The sequence below is a fragment of the Lampris incognitus genome, chromosome 18, assembly GCF_029633865.1.
Source record: "Lampris incognitus isolate fLamInc1 chromosome 18, fLamInc1.hap2, whole genome shotgun sequence".
NCBI lineage: Eukaryota > Metazoa > Chordata > Actinopteri > Lampriformes > Lampridae > Lampris > Lampris incognitus.
Genome location: NC_079228.1, coordinates 4,062,977 through 4,081,483, shown reverse-complemented (window position 1 = coordinate 4,081,483; position 18,507 = coordinate 4,062,977). Strand labels below are relative to the sequence as shown.

General features: G+C 45.0%; 1 protein-coding gene across 1 annotated transcript in view; it reads right to left on the bottom strand.

Moving 5' to 3' along the window:
* Positions 1 to 538: 538 nt before the first annotated feature.
* The window catches only part of LOC130129089 (uncharacterized), a 31,787-nt gene continuing 13,818 nt past the window's right edge, over positions 539 to 18,507 (bottom strand). Inside the window, 7 exon segments of the mRNA XM_056298884.1 lie at positions 539 to 666; positions 6,741 to 6,818; positions 7,063 to 7,618; positions 7,620 to 7,834; positions 8,699 to 9,913; positions 11,305 to 12,004; positions 16,043 to 16,192. Coding sequence (XP_056154859.1) covers positions 539 to 666; positions 6,741 to 6,818; positions 7,063 to 7,618; positions 7,620 to 7,834; positions 8,699 to 9,913; positions 11,305 to 12,004; positions 16,043 to 16,192 — 3,042 coding nt within the window.

The window sequence follows — 18,507 nt, the reverse complement described above, 5'->3', positions numbered from 1 at the left end:
CTCTAGCATGGCTTATAGCCTACGGCCCCCACCAAATCAAACGAATCCAATTCAAAAACCAAAGGTCAACAACAACAGAAACAACAACTTAGTTTTTTTTATAGCGACATTCAAGGAACCCAAGGATGCATTACACTAGATAAGAAAAAATAAAAAAATAAAACAAGGATCAAAAGACTACAGACCACAGGTCTTAGTAAAAAGGTAGGTTTTCAGGAGTCTTTTAAAATTGTCCAAAGAAGCAGCGTTGCAGATCTCTGCTGGAATAGAGTTCCAAAGGGCGGGGGCTGCCACACTAACGGCTCTATCCCCAAAAGTCTGCAGGCTGGTGTGGGGGGTGGAAAGCAGGCCCGTATCTGTGGACCACAGATTCCAGGACAGAATATAGGGGTTGAGGAGGTCTTATAGGTACTGGGGGTATGAGCATGGTGGGATTTATAGGTGAGGAAGAGGATTTTATAAGAAATGCAGGATTTGACTGGGAGCCAGTGAAAATGGACAAGGGTGGGAGTGATGACTTGCCAGGGCTTGGTGCAGGTCAGCACCCTGACAGCTGAATTCTGCACATACTGAAGCCGCTTTTGCTAGGTATTCCAGACAAGACTCCATTGCAGCAATCCAGATGGGAGGTGACGAAGACATGGATGAGGATCTCTGCCATGGAGTCTGAGAGTAATGGCCCAAGTCTGGAGATGTTTTTGAGGTGATTTGGTGACAGATTTGATGTGTGACTGGAATGAGAGGATGGAGTCCATAATGATACCAAGGTTGCGGACTTCTGGGGATGGGCAGATGGAGCAGCCATGCATGTCAAGGAGAAGCTCTCTAACCTTCTGGAGCAGTGCCTTGGAAGCCACAACCATGAACTCAGTCTTATTGGTGTTTAGCTTGAGTAGATTTGATGACATCCAGATTTTTATTTGGTGGAGGCAGTTAACAAGGGTTTGTGGGGGGAGCTGAGAGGATGGTCTAGTGTTGAGATAAAGCTGCATGTCATCAATGTAGCAATGGAAACTTAAACCATGGTGGCGGATGATCTCACCAAGGGGGAGCATGTGGTATGAGGTAAAGAGGAGGGGTCCAAGCACGGAGCCTTTTGGCACACCTTGGTTGACTGGGGCTAGGGTGGAACTGGAGTCTCTGATGGTGACAAACTGTTTCCTGTTGGTGAGATATGACTGGAACCAGGAGAGAGCTACATCAGTGAGGCCTAGCTATTCAGATAAGCGGTTGAGAAGAATGGTGTGGGAAACAGTGACGAAGGCTGCGGACAGGTCAAGGAGGATGAGAATACTGATGTGGCCAGGATCAGCTCCAATGACGAGGTCATTGGTGACTTTGATAACAGCAGTCTCCGTACTGTGGTGTGCTCTGAAGCCAGATTGGAGGGGTAGTGCAGTAACCTACAGGCTTTTACATGGCTTCCATCCCACAGGCCCCCCACCAAATCAAAGTAATACAATTATACACACATTTATACAGGACAGAAAATAGGCTTTGGCCTGGCTTCCAGCCTACAGACCTATATGACCTGTATCAGACCTACATACATAACCTATTATCATGCACACCTGAGGCACAAACTGACTTGGCTGTGTAACGTAGTAATTGTACATGTAGTCACACACACACACACACACACACACACACACACACACACACACACACACACACACACACTTATTCCATGACTCCGTGGTCCACTGAAGGCATATTGCATTCCCCGAACTGAGGCCCCGTTTTGTGTAATGGATTTGTGTAATAGTTTTGTGTAATAGCTGCCACCACAAATCTCTCAGTCTCACAAAGACCAGTAATTGGAGTTAATTTGGGGTGATTAAATGTTTGCTTGAAACTACAAGAAATACACAATGTTGTCCTCTGGTCACTCAAAGAACAGTCAGCAAATTGCTATCCCGCCTTGTTGTACATCTATAAAGACAAACCACAAGAATTGCGATTGCTGGGGAGGGGGGGGGGGTTACACGTCTGGGGATGTTCACCATTTTTCTAGTTACTGGAGATTATTTTAGTCTTTTGCACTTCACTGTGTCCTTTTGAAATGTGATGCTCTCCCTATCTAAAGAAGGGTAGGACAGGGAGAGTTGAACAACCTTGAACTTTGGACAAGTGATGTGCTGTGTTGATGCTTATGTGAGCCAAACCATCCCATCATCGGCCTCATCACCTGCCTCATCACCTCCACCATCACCTCCCTCATCACCTGCCTCATCACCTCCACCATCACTTCCCTCAGTCTCTCCTATTAACATCTTACATCATATTTTCCCCTTGACGTGTACGGAGTTCAGTAAAAGTATTTCAAATCAGATCTGAAGAGAGCTCAGCTCCAGGCTGCAGCTCTCCTTTGAGCTGCACTCCTCCATCTATTCCCACAAAGTCCCATGTGGGCTGGGAATTACAGCATGCTGCAGAAATTTGATAAGAAATTGCTAGGAGTGATGGCCAGCCTGAAGAATGCTGGATTTTTGATTTTTTAAAATTTTTTTGTACCGTTCACTGCATACTTGAGTTGTCATACTTTTAGGCATTCTTTCAAAATAGCATTCAAAATGAAAGCTCTCCTCTCTTCTTTCCTTAATCCATGTGTGTAGGGAATGCTAGCTTGTTAGTTTTTCATCAGCAAACTCATTAATCCTTTAGTGAGGAATAGAAATGTGATTTGAATCTGACCTGATTTGTGGAGGATTATGAATATTATGCTTGCTGTGTGTGTTTATGCAGGCTCATATATATCTTTATGAAGGCTCATGTATGTCTTTATGCAGGCTCATATATATCTTTATGCAGGCTCATGTATGTCTTTATGCAGGCTCATATATGTCTTTATGCATGCTCATACATGTCTTTATGCAGGATCATATATGCCTCTATGCAGGCTTATATATGTCTTTATGCAGGCTCATATATGCCTTTATGCATGCTCGTACATGTCTTTATGCAGGCTCATATATGTCTTTATGCAGACTTATATATGTCTCTATGTCGACTCGTATATGTCTTTATGCAGGCTCATATATGTCTTTATGCAGACTCATATATGTCTCTATGTCGACTCGTATATGTCTTTATGCAGGCTCATATATGTCTTTATGCAGGCTCATAATATGTCTTCATGCAGGCTCATATATTTCTTTATGCAGGCTCATATATGTCTTTATGCATGCTCAACAAACCACAGATGGCTGAATCAGTTCATCTGGACACAACGTTTTCTGAGATAAGTTTCATCATCATCTAAGTGACCTCTTCAGAGTCTACACTGACTGCAGGTATCCCACCCTTATAAACAATACAGTGGCATAAACCAACGACCGGTTTCATATGAAATTACCGTGACCATTAACTAGAGTTACAATGGTCATGTGTACCATTCACAGAGGTCTGGGGAAGAGTTGCAGTCACAGCATTGTAAGATGGTGACAAATGTGATTACAACTGCAATGATTACAATGATTACAATGGGGGGGGGGCAACTTGACTTGACGTTTTTCAGAAGTTGGAGGGACCCCCTCCCCTCTGAGCCCATGTCATCTGCACCCAAGCAAGTAGCCTGAAGTAGCCTATGTTTTAAATTTAGAAGATGAAAATCATTTGAATGGTTCAGCATCGTTTGCTGTTTTATCTTTTTGACGGAGTTTATCAGTTTATCCCACATTCTCTGTTCTGTTCACCACCGTTTCACCACCATCTGCACAACCAAACACACGTTTAGTCTGCTCTTTATGCAAAACAGCACCAAAGGGAAATGTCAGTATAGCATGAGAAATATACCATTACTTAGTTGGAAATGAAAGCACGTTTTTTCTCAGACCTTACCGGCATAACAGAACATTTCAGGTTTTATTAAATGCTATTAAATTGTACTAAATGGTATAAAATGCTAGTAAATGGTATTGAATTGTATTAATTGGTATAAAATGGTATTAAATGGTATAAAATGGTATTGAATTGTATTAAATGGTATTAAATGGTATTACATGGTATAAAATGGTATTGAATTGTATTAAATGGTATCAAATGTATTAAATGGTATTGAATGGTATTAAATGGTATTAAATGGTATTAAATGATATAAAATGGTATTACATGGTATTGGATGCATGTCAGGTGTTCTCTCTACTGCCCGTATTCGACCCACTTCCAGACATGTAAATACATCCTCAAGCGACGGTGTCTGTGGTACAGTTATTATACTGTATGTTTCTTAAATATGCTGTGATGTTCTGGAAGTTGGCACGAAGGCTCCTGCTGGTCAAGCGGATAACTGATGTTTATGATCAGACTCAACATTAGTGATAAACTGATCCTCTGCGTAATAACAGCATTGTTGAGATTACTGAAGAAATTATTTCCTGGATCGATATCATGTTCCATGTCTTGTGATTCATGCTCAGTATATGCAACAGTTTTGTCATATTGTGTAATCTGTGTTGTCTGCTGATCATCATGATCTCCAGACGGAGGTGAATGACTTCTTCCAGAACATGCCATGGTTGGTTGCATGTAGTGTGTTTATTTAGTCACTCTAAGATTTGTCATCGCCTTGTTGTGTTGTTCTCTTGGACTCGCTGGTATTTATCCGGTTCCTCCGTGTCTCTAAGGACCAGCACGTTGGCCTCCTCTGCTGTTCCGTTTCATTGTATGAAGACTTCACAGCTGGTTGATCATGTAGACTGGATCTTCCTCTACCTTCTAAGGAAGTGTGCCTTTCTGGCCATATCTGTGTTCACTTTAGTCAGATGGTCCTCCAGGTACACATCTGGTCCCCCCAGCTGTGTTCCTTGGCTTAGCAGTGTGGTTTTATACTTTCTGTTGGAGAACCTTGTTGTCATGTCCGGTTTATCACTCGCTGAATTCCCCACCCTTCTTCACCGTCACTGCCCGGGCCTATGACCGGGCTTTAGTCTGCAGCCCGCTGACAATGACGTCGTCCAGTCAAGTGCACTGCTCCAAATCATCCACCCGGTTCTCCAGGAATACGGTTCCCTTTTCCTTCTGTGTTTCGAATCAGAATCAGATCCTGGTTCTGGTTCTATCAGCACATGAATGGAGATCACTGCAAAGCTAGGGACTATTAGCTATGCCTTGATATTCTACTCACCAGATTACTTCTTGAAATGTTTTTTACTGTTTAATCTTTATTGCGGCCACGGCTCTGGTGTTGTCTGGCTATTTTACAAATGTTATCATTAAACCTCTTCTTGAGAAGGGCATCCTATCGCCCTGTAAGCTTGTTGAATTACACAAATTTTGGCCATCCATATTGAAACTGTAGTCCCAACGGTTGTTAACCCTGATCAAACTGGTTTTATACCAGGCAGGCAGTCATTCTATAACATGCGCCGCCTATTCAATGTACTGTACACACCACATTATGCAGAACAGACAGAAGTAGTGATGTCTTTAGATGCTGAGAAGGCATTTGACCGCATCGAATGGCAATATCTATTTGCTGTTCTAGAAAGGTTTGGCTTTGGTTCCTCATTCCTAGCATGGGTTAAAATATTGTATTGCTCACCGACAGCCGCAGTGCGGACTAATAATATTATTTCTGATTATTTTTCACTCCATTAGGGGCTGCAGCCTCTCTCCTTACCTGTTCAATTTGGCAATTGAGCCACTCGCTATAGCTCTTAGGGCAGAGGATGGCATTAAAGTTATCTCACGAGGCGGTAAACTGCATAAGGTATCACTTTATGCAGATGACCTGTTGTTATATATATCCAACCCAATAGAATCTATACCAAGACTATTACTTACACTGTGTGGCGTAGTGCTACGACGAAGAAAAGGGCCGACAACGCCACCTGGGGAATTGCACCCCAAGAAATACTATTTCTCTTTAAAACCAGAATTAGGGATCTGGAGCTTAACCAGGTGAACAGATTCGCTACTGAAAAAGGACAGAGACGTGGTTCAAAAATATAAATACTTTAAGTAATCAAAACAAGAAAGGACCGGAATTGGAGCTGCTAAGGAAATCAGAAAAAAGCGATTAAAACCAACATGAAGCCATTGAATCTTTATTACAAATAATTTGTAAAAATGATCTTTTACAATTAAGAAAATGGAAAAGAACTACTTTAAAATACCAAAAAAATGCCCAACCTACAGAAATAATGGTAACCAAACTAGAAAGATAGGCTGAGGCCAACTGTGGAAGGCAGACTAACTGAGGAGTGCCCAGGGGTGCTACCAATACTCACCTTCCGTGCAGCATAGCAAACCCACAGCAGACTGGTGAACTCACCACACGTGTCCCGGTGCTCCTACTCACACACGCACACACATGCAGGGACCTCACCACAAGTGCCTAGCCTCCCACAAGATGACACTCGGACCGCTGACGGGAATAACTAACAAAATAAGTCAAATAGGTCAACAACAAAAACCCAAACTAAAGAAGGGTCAACCCAGTTAGTAATCAAAAGAAACTAAGGCAAAACAGCAGCAGAACCACATCCAGCAGGGAACCTTGACACCAGGAAACACTCCCGATAACCAGCACAACAGTGGCAGCAAACACTAGAGGTTCCACGCTAGAAGTTCAGGAACTGCAGCACCAACTACCAGACACCTGCCACAACGAGGAAGAGAGAAGGCAAAAAAAGGATTGCACAGGTGGTCACAGGTGGCTTAGATAACCTGGCCCTGATGAGGAGATTGGCTGAGGGAGGAGTCAGACCTGGAGCTGCATTCACAACCACTCAACCTACCGATGAAGCACTCCCCACCACAATCTACCCCCCGGTTCTTAAATCGTCGTCCCGACGATTGGCACTCACTGCCAGGGTCTAAAAATAGCAGAGTATATAGGCACAGATACCTGAGACTTTGTAGCCCGTATTGCTCTACTCCCTACTGCCTGGGTTAGATGATGGAGATTTGGGTGCCTCCCAGCATTAGTACGGGTGGTTCTTCTCCGGGCTGCTTCGCTGGTGCCTGGAGAATCAGTAGTATCAGTCAGTGGGCTTGTATATGAAGGGGGCACAGTCATTTTGGGCTGGTTTAACAGAGAAGTGGCATGAGCTGGCAAACGTTGTCGCTTGTCCACTGGCACAGGAGTTGGTTCCTGGACCACCACAAGCCATTCACCATCTTGTGAAGAGTCCTCCACCGAAGGGGGTTCCATCTCTTGCGATGGCTCACTAGAGGGGCAGACAGTCACTTGATCCAGTTTACTTTTTAATAATGAACGATGGACATGCTTTAGCTGCTGAGGGTTGTCCACAGGGGCAATAGTGTACACTGATCTTCCCACTGCGGGGGCCTTCACCTTGTACACTATAGAACTCCAGATGTCCTGGATCTTGTGACGGCCCTTAACACCAACATTCCTAAGGTATACCAACTGACCTTCCTGCAGGAGGACAGGTCGCACACGTTGATCATAGTGCTTCTTACGTCGATCAGCGGTGGCCTCCAAGTGTTTGGTGGCACCCTCAAATGCATGGCGTAGCCTGGTCTGATGTTCCACGATCCAGTCATGGGTGCTGCCGGCCACAGGTTCCTGTACTCTGTCCAAAAAGAAGTCAACAGGCAACTGTGGCTCTTGCCCAAACATCAAAAAGAATGGTGACTCACCAGTGGACATAATGCACTGTGGTATTGTATGAGAAAGTCACTTGAGGTAGGTAACACGACCAATCTCTCCTTTTGGTTACAGGCAGGGTGTGAAGGAGATTGTGTAGGGTGCGGTTGAACCGCTCACATTGGCCGTTACCAGCTGGATGGTAGGGAGTGGTGTGACTTTTCTCGATGCCATACATACTGCAGAGCTGTTGGATGAGATGACTCTCAAAATTCCTGCCTTGGTCAGAGTGGAGACGGCCTGGCACTCCAAACTTGCAGAACCACTCATTGACCAGCACCTTGGCCACCGTAGAAGCCTGTTGGTCATGAGTTGGGACTGCCTGAGTGTACTTTGAAAAAACATCCGTCATGACAAGGACATTCTCCATTCCATTTTTTGATGGCTCTAGCACAGTAAAATCAACAGCTAGTATTTGATTTGGGCGGGAGGCAAGCAAATGGCCCATGTAAGCACAGGCAGCAGGTTGAGTGTCTTTAGCTACCTGACAACGTTCACACTCCAGGCACCACTGCTTGATGTCACGGTGCATTCCAGGCCAATAGCACCACCGATAGACCAGATCAGTTGTTCGTTCAACCCCTTGATGTTCATGTTCATTATGCAGCTGATGCAGGACCTGGTTCTTAAGTGACAGGGGTAGCACCAGCTGAAGAACTTCTCCTTCCTCCGGACGGCAAACTCGACGATATAGCACCCCGTGTTGTTCCACTATCCGGTCCTACTGCCTGACCAGCATAAGAGTTTCCTTGGAGACCTGGCGACGCTCATCTGCATCAGGACCCTTCCTCCTGGTCCAGAATCTCCTAAATCCCTTGATGGTTGGGTCAGCGTCCTGTAAAACATGCAAGTCAGATTTGGTGTGACAAGGGAGAGCTGAGATGGTGGCTTGGGTAGCCAGAATTGCCTGCTTAGTCCTAAAAGCCTGCTGCAGTGATTCTGGGATGTGGATGCCAGAGGCTACATAGTCTCCTATATTTGTACTGGCGGGGTGCTGCCGAGAAAGGGCGTCTGCATTCTGATTACTTCGGGCAGGCCTGTACTTGATGGTAAAATCAAATGCCGCAAGTTGTGCAGCCCAGCGTTTTTCTGTAGCCCCTAGCTTAGCTGTGGTTAAATGACTAAGAGGGTTGTTATCGGTGTACACCACACATTTCTGTCCTAGTAGGTAGTCTCTGAATTTTTCAGTCATGGCCCATTTAAGGGCCAGAAACTCCAATTTCATAGAGCTATAGTTGTTCATATTACGCTCTGTAGGCCTAAGGCCACGGCTAGCATAAGCTACAGGTCTAACCTTACCGTCCTGTTCTTAGGAGAGCACAGCACCCAGTCCATTGTAGCTGGCATCAACCTCTAGAATGAAGGGTAAGTTGAAGTTGGCATAGGCCAAGACGGGAGCAGCCACCAACCTACTTTTAAGGCCCTCAAAGCTAAGCTCACACTCCTCCGTCCATGCAGCAGGTAGGCTCTTCTCCGCTGGTTTCTGGGACTTTGTGCCAGTCAGTTCAGCTACTAGGCCATGCAGAGGGGCGGCTAACTTTGCAAACCCTTCAATGAAACGTCAGTAGTAGCTTGCAAATCCTAGAAAGGAGCGCAACTCAGACACATGATTAGGTCGTGGCCACTTTGAAACCACTTCAATCTTGCTGGGATCTGTGGACACACCATCCCTTGATATAACCTGGCCCAAATAGCCTACCTCTGGCTTGAAGGAGGAGCATTTCTCCAGCTTAGCTTTGAGACCTTCTCGCTGAAAGCGACCCAGCACAGCATCCAAACGCTCCACGTGTTCTGCTACAGTGGAAGAGAAGACAACCACATCATCCAAGTACAGTAACCATGACTGACAGTGCTGGTCCCCAAAAATCCTCTCCATTAGTCTCTGGAAAGTACTTGGGGCGTTGCACAACCCAAAGGGCATACGATTCCACTCAAACAGCCCAAACGGAGTGCAAAATGCAGTCTTTATCTTGTCTTTTTCTGTAACTGGTACCTGGTTATAGCCTGCAGCAAGGTCCAGGGTGGAGAACCAGCGGGCCCCTGATAGGGCATCGAGGGACTCTTCAATACAGGGCAAGGGAAAGGCATCCTTGCGGGTCTTGCTGTTCAAGAGCTGGTAGTCGACATACAAACGAAGGCTACCGTCTTTTTTCTTTACCAGCACAATGGGAGAGGCAAAGGGGCTACTACTTTCTCTGATAATCTGTGCCTTAAGCAGCTGATGGATGTGGGCATTGGCTGCCTCATACTCTGAAGGAGGGATCCGCCTATATCTCTGACGTACAAGTACCTCATCTACTAGAGGAATATCATGAGAAATGAGATTAGTGCAGCCTATGTCTCCATCATTAGCAGAAAAGACACCACTATACTTTTGCAGCAAGGACCTGACCTGACACTGCTCCAGCTCTGTGAGAGCTGTTAAGTCAACTGCAGCAATCTTTTCCTGCACTGAACTGGAAACAGTCTGTGAGGAAACTGTGGCTGCTACTACCTCTTCCTCAAGACCTGTAGGTAAGCTCACCAGGTGAGCATGAGTCAGTGTACCTAGCACAGTGCGTGGGTACAGCAAAACATCCAGGGTCCCTAAATTGACAATAGGGATGTAAACAGTACCCCTAGTCACGCTGACCAGTGCTGGGGATGCCAACAACCCTGCAGACAAACCTTGACTAAGGGGCTCAAATAAAACATCGTCTGATAGGTAATGTTGGGAGCAGGTAGCTGCCACAATCTTCATAGTACGCCCTGGGACTCTACATACCCTCCGTCCTTTCACTTTTACACAACCTGAGCTATCAGGGGGGGCATTTGCCTGGGCCAGATGACATTGCTGGAGGACCTGCCGAATTGTGGTGGGAGCCTGCAACACAGAGGGTAAGTTAAAGAGGGCAGGGCCATGCTGTACAAACAACTCCTTGTAACATTCCCTAATAATGTTCATCCCCAACACAACCCGTACTTGAGGGTACACTGTGTGGGGGATCCTTAACCACAAACACTCCCCGGTTGGCAATCACTTTACCACATAGCTGTACATCCAACTCAAAGTAGCCTACATATGGGATTGCCAGCCCATTAGCAGCATTTAGCTTTAACCAGTTGCAAGAATGGAGTTTTTCTGGGCCCCAAAGTTCAAAATGCTATACAAAGAAACTCTCAGTCACAGTTGATACCATTGACCCCGTGTCAACCAGACATGGAACTGAAACCCCACCCATTAGTATGTTCATAGTTGGGCAAGCTGACACCAAATTTTCTGAACCATCTGCTACGGACTCTGAGCCGGAGGCGCCCCCACCTGAACTTTGGCTCAGCAGTTCAGGGGGTGAAAGTTTCCCTGGTTTAAAGGACAGTCCCTATCAGAGCTGGAGTGCGCTGCTACAGAGGCTGACTGGGCTGCGCAGCTACATACTCACTACGACACTCCCTGGATAAGTGACCATGCTGTTGGCACCTCCAACAAATGGCAGTTCTCTTGCGATGATTCAACTGAGTTTTGGGGACATTATTAAGGGCTGAAAGACTTCTGGTAAGCTGGTTCAACTGCTCTTGCTGATTTTTGAGAATTTCCTTCAGTTCATTTAGCTCAGAACTGACTAAGGTATTACTTGTCTTGCTATAGCTGGCATGGCCGCCCTGGACTATGTGCTGGAAACCAATTACAGAGGGGACAGAATGACTTCTACCTCTCCCACCCCCTGGCATCCCTTCTTGCTCCCACTTAATGGCCTCACTGCGGACATCTATCAATGTGGCGGTAGGGTGACCCCGGACAAATTGTTTAAGTTCCCTGCGTAGGGAGCAGTCAAACACACGCTCGACAAACTTGTCTCTGAGTAACATATCTTTGTTTACAAGACCATTAGGAGCCTTTTTGACCACTTTATCCATTAGACCCATTAAAACATGGGAAAATTCTTGCAGCGTTTCCCCCTCCTGCTGCTTTCTGGAAAAGAAGTCTTCCTGTGAGGACACATATGATTTACTACACCCATACAGTTCTTGTAATATAGCCAAAACTTTAGCTGGATCTTCCCTTTCCTCCTGTGACCGGTACTTAATCTCTTCCCTTGCCTCTCCTTCTAAATGTTCATACATGAAGAGTGCTTGCTCAGATGAGGATAAGTGTCGAGCCCGTATACAAGCCTGGACCTCTTCAATCCACTCAACAATGCTCAGGCCAGTCCTACCCCTGAACATTGGACACTTCCTGTCTCTGGGAAGATAAATCAGTCTCTCTGCTACTGGGACCTGGACTGAAGACTGCCCAGAGGCTGAAGCACTTGATGTGGTGGTGGACCCAGGCTGGTTGGCTTCCCGTTCCTGCCGCATCCTTCGATTCTCAGCTTGCAACTGTGTGACCAAGTCTTTTAGCTGGGCACGTTCCTCCTCCATGGTGGGACACAGAGCAGAAGAGTTCAGAGCACCGGCCGGCAATTCAGGGATCCGTCCAGGACCCGCTGCCGTTTTGCCCACACAAAACTCAATACAAGTGACTGAATAAACCAACCGGGTTGGAAGAAGAAAAAAAAAAACTACACGTCTCTGCCTTATCAGTATCCTGCCGACAACGCCAAAATGTGGCGGAGGGCTAAGACGAAGAAAAGGGCCGACAACGCCACCTGGGGAATTGCACCCCAGGAAATACTATTTCTCTTTAAAACCAGAATTAGGGATCTGGAGCTTAACCAGGAGAACAGATTCGCTACTGAAAAAGGACAGAGACGTGGCTCAAAAATATAAATACTTTGTTTAATTAATCAAAACAAGAAAGGACCGGGATTGGAGCTGCTAAGGAAATCAGGAAAAAAACGATTAAAACCAACATGAAGCCATTGAATCTTTATTACAAATAATTTGTAAAAAGGATATTTTAATACAATTAGGAAAATGTAAAAAAACCCACTATAAAATACCAAAAAATGCCCAGCCTACAGAAATAATGGTAACCAAACTAGAAAACTAGGCTGAGGGCAAGTGTGGAAGGCAGACTAACTGAGGAGTGCCCAGGGGTGCTACCAATACTCACCTTCCGTGCAGCACAGCAAACCCACAGCAAACCTCACAGCAGACTGGTGAACTCACCACACATGTCCCGGTGCTCCTACTCACACACGCACACACATGCAGGGACCTCACCACAAGTGCCTAGCCTCCCACAAGATGACACTCAGACCGCTGACGGGAATAACTAACAAAATAAGTCAAATGGGTCAACAACAAAAACCCAAACTAAAGAAGGGTCAACCCAGTTAGTAATCAAAAGAAACTAAGGCAAAACAGCAGCAGGAGAACCACCTCTAGCAGGGAACCTTGACACCAGGAAATACTCCTGATAACCAGCACAACAGTGGCAGCAAACACTAGAAGTTCCACGCTAGAAGTTCAGGAACTGCAGCACCAACTACCAGACACATACGAGGCCGAGGAAGAGAGAAGGCAAAAAAAAAGGATTTCACAGGTGGTCACAGGTGGCTTAGATAACCTGGCCCTGATGAAGAGATTGGCTGAGGGGAGGAGTCAGGCCTGGAGCTGCATTCACAACCACTCAACCTACCAATGAAGCACTCCCCACCACACCTGGATAACTTTGGTCGCCTGTCAGGTTATAAGATAAACTATTCAAAGAGCTTGCTTTTTCCGATTAACCACACTGATAGAGACTACTCTAGCTTTCCATTCAAACTTGAACATAATGTATTTACATATTTAGGAATCAAAGTCCCCCATGCAATGGGGAGGTTATATAACCATAACTTTAAAACACTAATAGAACGAACAAAACAAGATTTTAAAAAGTGGTCAACGCTACCAATTTGATTAGCGGGCCGCATTAATATAGTTAAAATGACAGTCTTACCCAGATTTCTCCATCTTTTTCAAATGATTCCCATATTCATACCTAAGACAACTTTTCAACAATTAGATAGATTAATTTCATCATTCATCTGGAACAATCCAAACCCCAGGATGAAGAAAATATACTTGGAGGACCCTAAGGAGACAGGGGGATTAGGCTTGCCTAACTTTATTTGTTACTACTGGGCTGCGAACATTGTAAAACTTTTACATTGGGCATTTACAAATGAGAATCAACAGGGTACAGATTGGGTTCACATGGAGCTCTTATCCAATCCTTTACCGATATTCACCTCTCCACTACCACATAATCGTAACATACAAATAACAAACCCAGTGGTTAAAGCTTCACTTAGGATATGGCTCCAGTTTAGGAGGCATTGTGGATTAAAGCATGCTAGCGGTCTTTTCCCAGTAGCAAATAATCAATTCTTCTCGTCATCTGTGTTAGATAACGCATTTCAACATTGGCATAGAAATGGACTGGTGTTTTTCTGTGATCTATTTAAAGATGGAACATTCGCCTCATTTGAAACACTTACCAAAGACCATAACATACCCAGATCCCATTTTTTTAGATACCTTCACATCCGTAGTTTTGCCAAGAGAGTGTTTCCCTCATTTCCATATCTGCCAACCAGGAGCCAATTAGATGTTATTCTAGAGAAGGATCCCTTTGGGAAAGAATGGGTCTCTATAATTTACACACTGATACAGGGATTGAAACAGATGTCCTGGGACAAAACAAAAACTGCATGGGGGAGAGATTTGGGTGTAGAGCTTTCTGAAGAGGCGTGGCGGGACAGCTTAACTCGTATACACACCTCCTCGTTGTGTATACGACATGGGTTAATTCAGTTTAAGGTGCTTCACTGTCTTCACTACTCGGGGGACAAGCTTGCCAGAATCTTTCCCACCACAGACCCTGGCTGTCCGAGGTGCAGCCATAGTCCAGCCTCGGTGGGACACATGTTCTGGGCATGCTCCCCTTCAGCCGTTATTGGGGACAGATATTTAATGTATTCTCACATATCTGTAAACACACCATAACCCCTGATTTTCACACAGTCATCTTTGGCATACCGCCCCCTAACTGTAAGGTCACAACTTTGCAGGCACATGCTCTAGCATTTGCCTCATTACTAGCAGGCAGACTTATCCTATTTAACTGGAAGTCGAATAAAGCGCCATCATTTTTGCAGTGGTTGAGGGAGGTGCTGTCCTTTCTACCTTTAGAAAAGCTCCGATATAAAATATGTAAAACCCGCAAAAACCTTACTTTGACCTGGAGTCCTTTCATAGACTTTATTGAAGGTTTTCCCTTTTATTGAATGTACTTTTTATTTACCTGGTTGTAACGACAATACCTATAGATATATGTGTACCACTTTATATCGTCTTCAACAATATGGTTATTATGTGGAATTGGAATAAGAAATCCCTGCAGAGTCCTTTTTTTCTTTCTTGAGCCTTGGGGGGAGGGGGGGACTCCTACATGTTTCTTTTTGTTGTTGTTGTTGTTGTTGTTGTTCGTGTGTCTTGTATACCTGTTCAAAAAGCTTGAAATTGGGAAAATAAAGCTTTCAAAAAACAAAAAGAAAGAAAAGAAAGAAAGGCATCCTCATACCCTCTGCAATAAGACCTAAGTTACCGTGCCCGCCTCAGTATTATGAAAGCACAATACCAACCAGCTGACTTCGTTTATGGGGAATCACTTATTTTTACAAAATGCCCTTCTGGTTTCCCTGCTCTTCATAGCCCTGACACGGTTCCTAAGTGTATGCCTTGCTGTGAGCAGCTGGGTCCAAGTGCACCAGTGGATACTGAGGATCACAACTTACCTATCAGACATAGCTACCAGACACTGGGTTGATATATCTGGTGCTGGTTCTCCTGTAAATGTCCAAAATCTATGGATTTGGACATTCAGATAATCTAGACTATTAACTGTTACACCACTTTGGCCCACATTGTCAGCCCCATTAAAGCTAGTTAGCCCGTAATGTAATGTAATGTAATGTAATGTAATGTAATGTAATGTAATGCTATGTAATGTAATGCAATGTTATGTAATGCAATGTTATGTAATGCTATGTAATGTTATGTAATGTAATGTTATGCAATTTTATGTAATGCAATGTTATGTAATGCAATATAATGCAATGTTATGTAATGTAATGTAATGTTATGTAATGTAATGCTATGTAATGTAACGTAATGTAATGCAATGTTATGTAATGTTATGTAATGTAATGTTATGTAATGCAATGTTATGTAATATAATGTTATGTAATGTTTTGTAATGTTATGTAATGTAATGTTATGTAATGTAATGTAATGTTATGTAATGCAATGTAATGTAAGGCTGTATGTGTGTTTTCTCCACCCTTGGTGGCGCAGGTGATTATCCAAGATCCACTGCATCAGTCAGAGTTGATCCAGGTTCGAGCCAGGAGGACCCTGGCTGGAACAACACATCTTGTACTGCATCACTTGCTTTCCAGCTCTGCTTGATGGGCTTCTGTTGAAATGTAGGATTTAATGTTCAGCTTACGTTAAACAGACCAGCTGGCAGCCTGAGAGCTCCAGACAGCCCTGTGTGCTTCCACAACAGCCTGGGCTGTGGAATCCAGACCACATCTTCCCTGTCACGGTCCCGGCCCTCTTACACAACCTCTCCACCAAGTTTAGGCTTTCTGATTCAGTGTCCTCCTCCTAGAAATCATTTTTAAAACACACATTTGTGGGCATGATAATTCATCTTTCATCTCCACACCATTTTTGGGGTTGATTTAGTATTTTGTTTTATGCATTCCCCCTTGAATGTTTTTTGTTATTCATATTAGTTTTAGTTTTTCCAACATATTCATACAACATTTCACCATGTTATACTGCAATTATATTTTATCTTTTATTTCCCATATTTGTTCTGAGGAGCACTTTTTAACTGTGATAACCGCTCTATCAGTAAAGGTTGCGCTTATCTCAACTCAGTTCTGCTGCTGCCACTTTGTGTTGATCACGTTTCCTCTACACACATTACCATGCCACACCACATGAAGAAACACAGTGTGAGCTAAACACCACCCTAGCACCCATGCATATATATACACTGCTCAAAAAAATAAAGGGAACACCTAAAAAACACAATATAGACCTCGATGAATGAAATATTTCAGCTGAAAATCTTTATTTATTAGACAGAGGAATGTGTTTAGAGCAAAATAACCTAAGAATGATCAATGGAAATCAAAATCATTAGCCCATTAAGGTCTGGATTCAGAATCATACTCAAAATCAAAGTGGAAAATGAGAACATAGGCTGATCCAACTTCTGTGGAAATTCTTCAAGACGATTCAAAATGAGGCTCAGTAGTGTGTGTGGCCTCCACGTGCCTGTATGCACTCCCTACAACGTCTGGGCATGCTCCTGATGAGACGACGGATGGTCACCTGAGGGATCTCCTCCCAGACCTGGATCAGGGCATCGGTCAACTCCTGGACAGTCTGTGGTGCGACATCGCGTTGGCGGATGGTACGAGACATGATGTTCCAGAGGTGCTCGATTGGATTCAGGTCTGGGGAACATGCAGGCCAGTCCATAGCATCAATGCCCTCAACATACAGGAACTGCTGACACACTCTGGCCACATGAGGACGAGCATTGTCATGCATGAGCAGGAACCCAGGGCCCACTGCACCAGCATATGGTCTGACAATGGGTCTGAGGATCTCATCCCGGTACCTAATGGCAGTCATGGTACCTCTGGCTAGCACGTAGAGGCCTGTGCGGCCCTCCAAGGATATGCCTCCCCAGACCATCACTGACCCACCGCCAAACCGGTCATGCTGGAGGATGTTGCAGGCAGCAGAACGTTCTCCACAGCGTCTCCAGACTCTCTCACGTCTGTCACATGTGTTCAGTGTGAACCTGCTCTCATCTGTGAAGAGCACAGGGCGCCAATGGCCAATCTGCCAACTAAGATGTTCTCTGGCAAAGGTCAATCGGGCTGCACGGTGTTGGGCTGTGAGCACAGGCCCCAATTGTGGACGTCGGGCCCTCATACCATCCTCATGCATTCTGTTTCTCACTGTTTGAGCAGAAACCTGCACATTAGTGGCCTGTTGAAGGTCGTTTTGTAGGGCTCCGGCAGTGCTCCTCCTGTTCCTCCTTGCACAAAGGACCAGATAGCAGTCCTGCTGCGGGGTTGTTGTCCTCCTGCGGCCCCCTCCACGTCTCCTGGTGTACTGGCCTGTCTCCTGGTACCTCCTCCATGCTCTGGACACTGTGCTGGGAGACACATCAAATCTTCTTGCCACAGCACGCATTGATGTGCCATCCTGGATGAGCTGCACTACCTGAGCAACTTCTGTAGGTTGCAGATACCGCCTCATGCCACCTCTAGTGGTGAGGGCACTAGCAAAATGAAAAACTAACCAAAGATCGGCCAGAAAAGATGAGGACAGGCAAATGGTCTGTGGCCACCACCTGCAAATCCATTCCTGTTATAGGGGTTGTCTTGCAAATTGTCTAATTTCCACCTGGTGGAAATTAGACAATTTACCAAAAGGTGAAATTGATTCACAAATCAGAGTTGCTCCCTAACTGGACAGGTTGATATCTCAAAAGTGTGATTGACTTGGAGCTACATTGCATTGCTTATGTGTTCCCTTTATTTTTTTGAGCAGTGTATATATATATATACATGTGTGTGTGTGTGTGTGTGCTGTTTTCAGGGGACATAAAGATGAAGTAAAGGCAAACAACGACAGATGCAGAAATAAAACCATTTCATGAGGTGGATGGAGTAAGTGTGCAGCATGTCTTGCTGTCGGTGCTGGCGTGATGGTGGGGTGTGGTTAGGAGGTGGATGGAGTAAGTGTGCATCATGTCTTGCTGTCGGTGTTGGCATGATGGTGGGGTGTGGTTAGGAGGTGGATGGAGAAAGTGTGCATCATAGCTTGCTGTCGGTGTTGGCGTGATGGTGGGGTGTGGTTAGGAGGTGGATGGAGAAAGTGTGTGTAACCTG